Source organism: Nansenia antarctica (assembly GCF_963989245.1).
Source record: "Nansenia antarctica genome assembly, chromosome: 1".
In the NCBI taxonomy this organism is placed as follows: domain Eukaryota; kingdom Metazoa; phylum Chordata; class Actinopteri; order Argentiniformes; family Microstomatidae; genus Nansenia; species Nansenia antarctica.
In genome coordinates this window covers 89,289,758-89,299,757 of record NC_137674.1, presented here as the reverse complement: position 1 = coordinate 89,299,757, position 10,000 = coordinate 89,289,758, and the positions used below count along the sequence as shown (strand labels likewise).

Genomic DNA, 10,000 nt, shown 5'->3' with positions numbered 1-10,000 from the left:
TGCCGAAGGTGAGGATGCTCTCCACTGCGCCGTGGTAGAAGGCCACCAGCATCTCCTGCTTGCTGTGTTGTTTCTTGAGGCATCTCAGGGTGTATAGCCGCTGTTGTGCCCTCTTGATGGTGCCTTTAGTGTTGTCCTTCCAGGCCAGGTTGACTCCTGCTCTCCAGTGGCCAACGTTAAGAAGTGCAGGGCTGAGCTCTGGAGGAAGGATCACCAGACTGCTGCAGTGACTTCAGGCCTCGTCAACTATTAGAGATGATAACACCTCCCACGAGGGAATCTACCCGGCTTGAATGAAAAGATGATTTATTGAACAGTATCAATTGAATTGGAAATTACATTTGCTATACATGAAAACGGAAAACTATAATAGTACCACTGCAAACACAAGAAACATGTTGTTGTTGTTGTTGTTGTTGAAACGTTGACAGCATTAATGTGATCTGGCATATCAGCTCTAGACGAGCTCATATAACTCCTGTTTTAGAGACTCTACACTGGCTTCCTGTTAAGTTCAGAATAGATTTCAAGATGATTCTGCTTGTTTATAAAGGTCTCACTGGCACAGCACCAGAATATGTGAAATACCTTTTGCTAGCATATCAGCCCAATAGAGCTCTCAGGTCTTTTGCTAGCATATCAGCCCAATAGAGCTCTCAGGTCTTCTGCTAGCATATCAGCCCAATAGAGCTCTCAGGTCTTTTGCTAGCATATCAGCCCAATAGAGCTCTCAGGTCTTCTGCTAAATAGAGCTCTTGGGTCTTCTGCTAGCATATCAGCCCAATAGAGCTCTCGGGTCTTCTGCTAGCATATCAGCCCAATAGAGCTCTCAGGTCTTCTGACGCTGGTTTTCTCTGTGTACCACATGTACAAAAGAAGAGATTTGGTGAGGCTGCATTCTCATGTTATGCTCCAGATTGTGTCTCACTGCCAGTTTACATTAGGGACGCAACCTCAGCACATGTTCAAGTCAAGACTAGAAACCCATCTTTTTAATATTGCCTTTAAATGACTAAATAATTAAATGATGATTATATAATGATTGGAGCACTTTGAGCTGCAACGTCTGCAGGAAAAGTGCTATACAAATAAAGTTATTATTATTATTATTATTATTATTATTATTATTATTATTATTATTATTATTATTATTATTATTATGATCTGGGACAGGTCAGGAGACACACAGGGAGGGAGGGAGGGGACAGAGGGACAGGAGGAGAGGAGGACAGGAGGACAGAGGGACAGAGGGACAGGAGGACAGGAGACACACAGGGAGGGAGGGAGGGGACAGAGGGAGAGGAGGACAGAGGGAGAGGAGGACAGAGGGACAGGAGGACAGAGGGACAGGAGGAGAGGAGGACAGAGGGGCAGGAGGAGAGGAGGACAGAGGGAGAGGAGGACAGAGGGACAGGAGGAGAGGAGGACAGGAGGTCAGGAGACACAAAGGGAAGGAGGGAGGGGTCAGAGGTTAAAGGACAGAGGGACAGGAGGACAGAGGGACAGGAGGAGAGGAGACACACAGGGAGGGAGGGAGGGGTCAGAGGTCAGGACAGGAGATCAGGAGACACACAGGGAGGGAGGGGTCAGAGGTTAAATGACAGGAGGACAGAAGGACAGGAGGACAGAGGGACAGGAGGACAGGAGGTCAGGAGAGACACAGGGAGGGAGGGAGAGGAGGACAGAGGGACAGGAGACACACAGGGAGGGAGGGAGGGGTCAGAGGTCAGCACCCACCCTTCAGGGAGACCCAGTAGCTCTTCCACTTGCGGCGGGCAGCCGACTCCACCTTCTTGTTCTTCTTGTGCACCAGGAAGTTCTTGACGGCGAGGCGCCCGGCCTTCCTCACGGTCCCCTGGGCCCCAGCGGCGCAGAGCAGCGGGTCGGAGCGGTAGGTGGAGCTGAGCGTGCTCTGCTCTGCGTCTGACCCCGCCTCCTCTGCAGCCTCAGCGGGGCAGCGGCTCATCTCCAGCTCCTGGCGGAAGTTCTCGTAGACGCCCTGGACCCCGCCTCCCCCCTCCCCTCCTCCCCCCCCGCCCGCGCCTCCTCCCCCGCTGCTGCTGCCGCTGTCGCTGCCCGCGAACATGCTGCGCCCCGCGGCCGAGCAGACGGAGTAGGAGGCGGACATGGTCTTGTAGCGGCGGGACGTCTGGTGCTGCTGCCCCCCGGCCTCCGCCGCCGTCACCCCGTCTATACCGCTGTCCTCGTACTCACTACCCTCCCCCGCTGTCACGTCCTGGGAGAGAGAGAGACAGAGAGAGATAGAGAGAGAGAGAGAGACAGAGAGATAGATGACAGATCTCTGAAAGCACTGCTTGAGAATACTGAACAAGCATCAACACAACGCATATATGTTTATGTGGAATGACTCGTAAGTGACCCAGTCTGGTCGCTTGGTCCAATGGACTCTTCCCCTCCTCTCACCTGTATTGTCTGCGCCCTCCGCCCCTGCATACTGGCACACAGCGCCGCCTGCTGGTTGGCCAGGCCCTCCGACAGGCAGTGCGAGCGGCGGCAGGGCAGCGTGTACGCCCCGTAGCCCCCCCCCTCCTCCTCCCCGGGCGACAGCATCTTCAGGGCGTCGTCCGCCTCGCCTCGCCCCCTGCTGGCCTCATGCTGCCACTTGGTGTAGCGGATGTGGGGCTGCGCTCTGCGCTCCGCTGGGCTCTTCTGGACGTAGAGCTCGTCCAGGGAGTTGGCTCTGTTGGCTGAGTCCAGGGTCAGAGAGTCTAGCGCCCCCTGGGGGCTGGAGGACTGCAGGTGGGAGATGTCGTTGTCACAGTCGGGGAAGTCTCTCTCGTCCGCCGTGTCGATGATCTCCTCTGTGCTGGTCAGGTGCTCCTGGCTGAGGTCCGACAGGGAGAACTCCAGGCTGTCCTCTCTCCACATGTCCGCAGACTTGGACCGCTTCTTCTTGAAGCTGCTGATGTTCTCCGTGCGGGGGGGGGGGGGGCCGTCCCGGGTCCTCTGGAGGTAGGAGGTCACCTCCCCGCCCGCGTACAGCAGCCCTCCTCGCTCCTGGGTGGCCGCCTGGGGAAGGAAGGAAGTAAGTAAGTAAGGTTTATTTATTATAATAATAATAATACATTAGACTTATATAGAGCTTTTCTAGACACTCAAAGACGCTTTACAAACTGAAAAGATCGAGTAGTAATAGAAACAAAAAATAAATAAATAAAAGAAACAAAAATAGATAAAAGAAAGTATAGGGGCCTAATTAAGGTAGTGCTGGGGACACATGGGAAGAGGAGGGGGAGAGGGTTAGATGGTGAAGGCGAGCTTGAAGAGGTGAGGTTTTGAGGGCCTGTTGGGAGGGTGTTGGCCTGTCTGATGTGGTTGGGGAGGGCGTTCCAGAGGGACGGGGCTGCGGCTGAAAAGGCCCCATCACCCCAGGTCTGGAGATTGGTCCATTTCTATAACACCTATCACAGACCAGCGGTCACAAAGTGCTTTACATAGGCTATGAAAACATAATTAAAGAGCAAAAGTAACAGCAGGTTAAAAGAAATAGGTAAACAAGTGAAAATAAAAACAAGAAAGAAATAACAAGTGTACAACAAATAATAACAAGACACAAAAAGACAGGCTTCTTTTGGGGTTAGCCAGAAGCCTGTCTGTACAGGACAGTCTTGGGCTGTTTTTTTAAAACCTCGACCGAGAACCGCTGATCTAGGATCCAAGGGAAGAGCGTTCCAGAGTTTGGGGTTTTTAATCTGGCACGGGGGACAACCAACATACAGGGTTCCCACACCTTCTGAAACATCACATTCAAGCACCTACAAGGACTTTCAAGACTCAATTCCCTCAAATTTAAGGACCCAACATGGCATAGTTTGAGACAGATCTAGATGAGAGTTTATATAATAGGAACTATCCGCTCACAGACAACAATTAAAAAGAGAGGCTTGAATGTGTGAACACTAGATGGTCTCTTGCCTTCTCTACCACAGCACAGCAAAACAATATATTGTGAAATATGTGTCAAGTTATTTACTAGTTGACGAGCTAAGTAAATAAGTTTTTTTTTTTTTTTAGAGAGAGAGAGAGAGAGAGAGAGAGAGAGGGGGGGGAATTCAAGCACTTTCAAGGCTTTTTCTCTCAAATTCACAAACTTTCAAGCATTTCAAGGACCCGTGGGAACCCTGCCTGACCCTTGACATTCACGCCTACCTGGGTGTTGTTGGCGCGGGGCCCCGGAGAAGTCGTCGTCACGCGTACGGTGGATCTGTGCTCCGTACGCGGCGTGGGTTCGGGTTGGGGCGGGTCGTCGTTGAGGTGGAAGGACACGGGCCGGAGGTTCATGGCCATGTGGTCCACCCAGATGGGGCCGGCGAAGTCGGAGAGGCCATGGGCCTCGTTGAAGGGCTCCAGGCCGTGGTCGGCCAGGCTCTGGGGCAGGCTGGGCGTGCTGGAGGAGCGCGTGCTGGTCTCAGAATTGCGGTGCAGGGTCACTTTCCCTGAGGAGGCGTGGCCTGGCCGGCGGCTGGACGTGGGCTGCTGCTGCTTGCTGGACAGGCGGAGGGAGCGGGACAGGTGCTTCCTGGACAGGTAGCCGTGCTGGTGACCGTAGAAGGCGTGGTGGTGGTGGTGGTGGTGCCCATTCTGACTCTCCACGTTGCCCATGGTTCAGCGTCTGAGCAGGGAACAGGAGGCATGACTCAAAATCAATATATTTGAAAAATACTGGGGAAAATGTAACAATTGTATGAAACGTGACACCTTCTAATTTAATACCCATTCAGAATATATTACTACTAACATGTTTATTGAAACACCTCCAGACTTTTTTTTCTTGCTTTGTTTCTTTTCCTTTTCGCTTTTTTACCCGTCTGTTTAGGGGACCATGCTATGTTTCTTTGCCCTTTGTTTTCCCATTTAAGATGTAGATATGATGTTCTGTCCATGTCTATGCTGAAACCCATTAAATACTCAAGTGATAAAGAAAAGAAAAGGAGGCATGGCGTGAGTTAAGATACATCATCAACACCAAAATACCTGTAAAGTATCTCTGTAACAACGTCAGTAACATGGTGATACACAGTACAACTGCTCTGCAATCACATGAGTCACATGTCATCTCTGGAGAGTGATCAGAAAGCTAACATTACAGCACTGGTGATAAGAGTTCATTAGTCTATTCAGTGTTGTTTTGTTTTTATGCAGGTTAATTGCTTATGAATTATCACAAGTTAGACGCTTGTTCTTTTATGTGTGTGAGGGTTTTACGTCCACGTGTGTTTGTTGTGTTTTCCTCCCTTCTGTTTTTCCCTCTCTATCGTTCTACATCGTAACACTCGGGAGTGGTAACGCTTACGCAAGGCACTGTGTGTTAACTTAACATTCTTGGGGTGGCTGTGGCGGAGGAGGTAGAGCTGATTGCAAGGTTGGCAGATCGGCGGTTCGAGCCCCGGCTGGCCACATGTCGAAAGTGTCCTTGGGCAAGACACTGAACCCCAAATTGCTCCCAGTGGGCGGGCCGGCGCCTTGCATGGCAGGTTGACGCCATTGGTGTGTGAATGTGTGTGTGTGAATGGGTGAATGAGAGGCCGTTGTAAAGCGCTTTGGATAAAGGCACAATATAAGTCAGTCCGTTTACCTGCAGAATGGTGAGTCCACCTGCATTTTGAGCTTGTCAGGATAACTATCCAATCACAGGGTCTGGTTCTGAGGTAGCAGGAAGGATCGGCAAAGCTCTGAAAGAGAGAGAGAGAAACCCTGGTGAGATATGACAGATCACAGCAGAAAGACAATTCAAGTCCAATTTCCAAAGAGGGTCATGATTCTTCCTTGTAAGTGTTACGCTGGGTTCAGCCAATCGGGTCGCACTACAAACACACTACAAACTTCTAGATTCTTCTCTAAGATCATAAGTCAAGTCAAAGTCAAAGTCAAAGTCAGCTTTATTGTCAATCCAATAAAACAGAGGGCTGAAATTGTGTTTCCCTCTCATCCACGATGCATAGCAAACAAAAACAATAAATAACAGACAAGATTAAAAATAACTATAGCTTATATAAAAAAAATACTAGATAAAAGATTTGAAATGTGCGGTACAATGTACATGGGTGGAATACAATATGAACAATGACAATAGTCATAAACAATAATATCAGTACTATAATAATATAGTCTGAGCTAGTCTGGTTTATGATGCATTTTCCCCATCAACCCACATCCCCTAACAGCCAGTTCTCTCTCTCTCTCTCTCTCTCTCTCTCTCTCTCTCTCTCTCTCTCTCTCTCTCTTTCTCTCTCTCTCTCTCTCTCTCTCTCTCTCTCTCTCTCTCTCTCTCTCTCTCTCTCTGAGGGAGGGAGTTATCTAGGCAGCCCCCTTTCAACAAGCAGGAGTTTGTGTGAAGCGGAGGAGCAGAAATTACAATGAGAGCTGTGACAGTTGGAAATAAAACCAGAGCAGCCGTGAGAGTTATTTAAAGCTGAAGAGCAACAACAGCGACTCATAGTGCCTGCCTCAGGAACGAGGGCGCGGGAGCAACAAGTCAGCTCACACCTTCACGCCGTCTTTTGTGTCAAGTTCTAATGCTTTGGTCCTCATGTCTGATCTGATGTAATGATCTGACTTTTCTTTAGAAACATGTGAACACATTTCCACGTTGCTGAAAATCAACGGCACGTCACTAGTCAACTAACACAGCTTGTTCTGTGAGCCTGCTAACAATGTAAAGTAGTGTTGTAGTTAACTAGGTAACAATGTAAAGTAGTGTTGTAGTTAACTAGGTAACAATGTAAAGTATTGTTCTAGTTAACTAGGTAACAATGCAAATGGAAAGTTTGTCTAGAAGCTTTTCACCATCAGATATTAGCGAGTTGTTTGTCCGAGTTTTCTGCCTCCTGTAGTGACTTTTGCTGTGATATGATTGGACAATTTCTATTTTGGGGGCGTGGCTTAGCGATAGGTCCATTCCATTAGCTGAGCCAAGGACCAGTACTTAGATTAAATAAAGAATTTAAAAAAACTAAGTTCCCCCCCCCCCTCCCCGGTGTTCTTTCCCCTGTTTTTAGGGCAGACCCTGTGGGGGGCGTTGTCTAGTCGTCTGGTTGTCTGGCTGTCTAGTCGTCCTAGCCAAGGCAGATGCGCGGGAGCCCGGCCGCTGCAGATGCAGTCAAGCTCACTCTGAAGGTTGAGGGGCGTTACGTTACGTAAGCTGGGGATGACCCTGTTTTTCTGCTTCGTGTTGTTGCTCTCCTTTTCCCCCTCTCTCCCATCCTGCTCCCTCCCTCCCTCCCTCCCTCACCCCCCCCCCCTCCTCCTCTCCCAGGTACAGCTCTGAGCACTGCAAAAACTTCAATGTCGAACCACCGAGTCACCGAGTCAGTTCCACCTCAACAACACCAGGGCTTGTTGTGTCACGGTGTAGTTCACTCAGGTTTAACAGGAGAACAGAGAGGAGAAGAGAGACAGACAGAAAGACAGACAGAAGATGCATTATGCCACTGCACTGTGACTCGTTACAATAAACTCATCGCATTGGATGAAGGACTCACCCAGGCTTAGGAAATGTTGGCAGAGTCGTGAGTGTGAAAGGGTGCTTCCAGCCCGGGCTTCTGCTCACAGCCCTTCCCCCTCCCGCAGGGACAATAGCCTGTTTATTGCTCACTTGCAGATTTGCAGTGTGTGAGGAGGCTCTCTCTCTCAGATGCGTGGTGTCTGCCCCGAAATAATTCCACACGTGTGGAGGGAGTTAGCTCTGACCAAACCAACTTAGCGCTGCTAATCCATTGAAATGTAGCTACTAGCTATATCTCTAATCATCAGGTGTGATGTTGACAGATAGATAAACATAAAAGCTCTAAGGGTTTTGTGGCCTGGGGTGGTCCAGTGGTCTAGCACCATGGCCTGGGGTGGTCCAGTGGTCTAGCACCATGGCCTGGGGTGGTCCAGTGGTCTAGCACCATGGCCTGGGGTGGTCCAGTGGTCGAGCACCATGGCCTGGGGTGGTCCAGTGGTCTAGCACCAGTGCCAAGGCCTGGGGTGGTCCAGTGGTGTAGCACCAGTACCATGGCCTGGGGTGGTCCAGTGGTCTAGCACCATGGCCTGGGGTGGTCCAGTGGTCTAGCACCATGGCCTGGGGTGATCCAGTGGTCTAGCACCATGGCCTGGGGTGGCCAATGGTCGAGCACCATGGCCTGGGGTGGTCCAGTGGTCTAGCACCAGTACCAAGGCCTGGGGTGGTCCAGTGGTCTAGCACCAGTACCATGGCCTGGGGTGGTCCAGTGGTCTAGCACCATGGCCTGGGGTGGTCCAGTGGTCTAGCACCATGGCCTGGGGTGGTCCAGTGGTCTAGCACCATGGCCTGGGGTGATCCAGTGGTCTAGCACCATGGCCTGGGGTGATCCAGTGGTCTAGCACCATGGCCTGGGGTGATCCAGTGGTCTAGCACCATGGCCTGGGGTGGTCCAGTGGTCTAGCACCGCGGTCTACAGTGCACACATATGCCCATGTCTGCATGGGTTAGAATCTGGCCCATGCCCTGCTGACATGCTCTCTCTCTCTCTCCCTCCCTTCTTATCCTTACTTTCCTGTCTGTCTTCACTGTATCTGTCCAATAAAATGACAAAATATGAGTGGGACTGCGCCACTCAGAAAAAATGACTAAAAGCTCTAAGGTGTTGTGTGGCAATGCGTCAGCAAAAGTTGCCAGCAGTGGTTTTAAATCTGAAAATGTTGTGAATGTGTCCAGAAAGGGAGAGAGAGAGAGAGAGAGAGAGAGAGAGAGAGAGAGAGAGAGAGAGAGAGAGAGAGAGAGAGAGAGAGAGAGAGAAAGGCTTTTGAATTCCTGCAGATGTCTAAGTCTTATAGTGAGCCACTGTGCTCCAGTGCAGCTGGGTTTTATTTTTATTTTTAATCTGCGATGTTGAGAATGTGTTGTTGACTGCATGAGCCTCTCTCTATTAATAAATGAAGAAGAAAAGGCAGTAGTAGTAGAGAGAGAGATGTTCTAGACATAGAGAGAGAGATGTTCTAGAGACAGAGAGAGAGAGATGTTATAGAGACAGAGGGAGAGAGATGTTCTAGAAACACAGAGAGAGAGAGATGTTCTAGAAACAGAGAGAGAGATGTTCTAGAGACAGAGAGAGAGATGTTCTAGAGACAGAGAGAGAGAGAGATGTTCTACAAGCAGAGACAGAGAGAGAGAGTGAGAGAGATAGATGTTCTAGAGACAGAGAGAGAGAGAGATGTTCTAGAGACAGAGAGAGAGAGATGTTCGAGAGACAGAGAGAGAGAGAGAGAGAGAGAGATGTTCTAGAGACAGAGAGAGAGAGATGTTCTAGAGACAGATGTTCTAGAAACAGAGAGAGAGATGTTCTAGAGACAGATAGAGAGAGATGTTCTAGAGACAGATAGAGAGAGAGAGATGTTCTAGAAACAGAGAGAGAGAGAGATGTTCTAGAGACAGAGAGAGAGAGAGATGTTCTAGAAACACACAGAGAGAGAGAGATGTTCTAGGAACAGAGAGAGATGTTCTACAAACAGAGAGAGAGAGAGAGAGATGTTCTAGAGACAGAGAGGGAGAGATCTTCTACAAACAGAGAGAGAGAGAGATATGTTCTAGAGAGAGAGAGAGAGATGTTCTAGAGACAGAGAGAGAGAGAGATATGTTCTAGAGAGAGAGAGATGTTCTAGAGACAGAGAGAGAGAGATGTTCTAGACACACAGAGAGAGAGAGAGACAGAGAGAGAGAGAGAGAGAGAGAGAAAGAGAGGTAGAGAGAGAGGGAGAGAGAGAGAGAGAGGGAGAGAGAGATGTTCTAGAGACAGAGAGAGATGTTCTAGAGACAGAGTGAGAGAGAGAGAGATGTTCTAGAGACAGAGAGAGAGATAGAGCGATGTTCTAGAGACAGAGAGAGAGAGATGTTCTAGAGACAGAGAGAGAGATGTTCTAGAGAGAGAGAGATGTTCTAGAGACAGAGAGAGAGAGAGATGTTCTAGAAACAGAGAGAGAGATGTTCTAGAGACAGAGAGAGAGAGAGAGAGAGATGTTC

At 49.6% G+C, this 10,000-nt stretch overlaps 1 protein-coding gene across 1 annotated transcript in view; it reads right to left on the bottom strand.

Annotated features, from left to right (window-relative positions):
* Window positions 1-4,623, bottom strand: part of tiam1b (TIAM Rac1 associated GEF 1b) — a gene marked incomplete at both ends in the record, with an annotated part of 55,673 nt that extends 51,050 nt beyond the window's left edge. The window contains 3 exons of the mRNA XM_080527011.1: window positions 1,738-2,236; window positions 2,425-3,030; window positions 4,219-4,623. Of these exons, the coding sequence (XP_080383137.1) occupies window positions 1,738-2,236; window positions 2,425-3,030; window positions 4,219-4,623 (1,510 nt within the window). The remainder of the gene's footprint in view (window positions 1-1,737; window positions 2,237-2,424; window positions 3,031-4,218) is intronic.
* Between the last annotated feature and the right edge of the window lie 5,377 nt (window positions 4,624-10,000).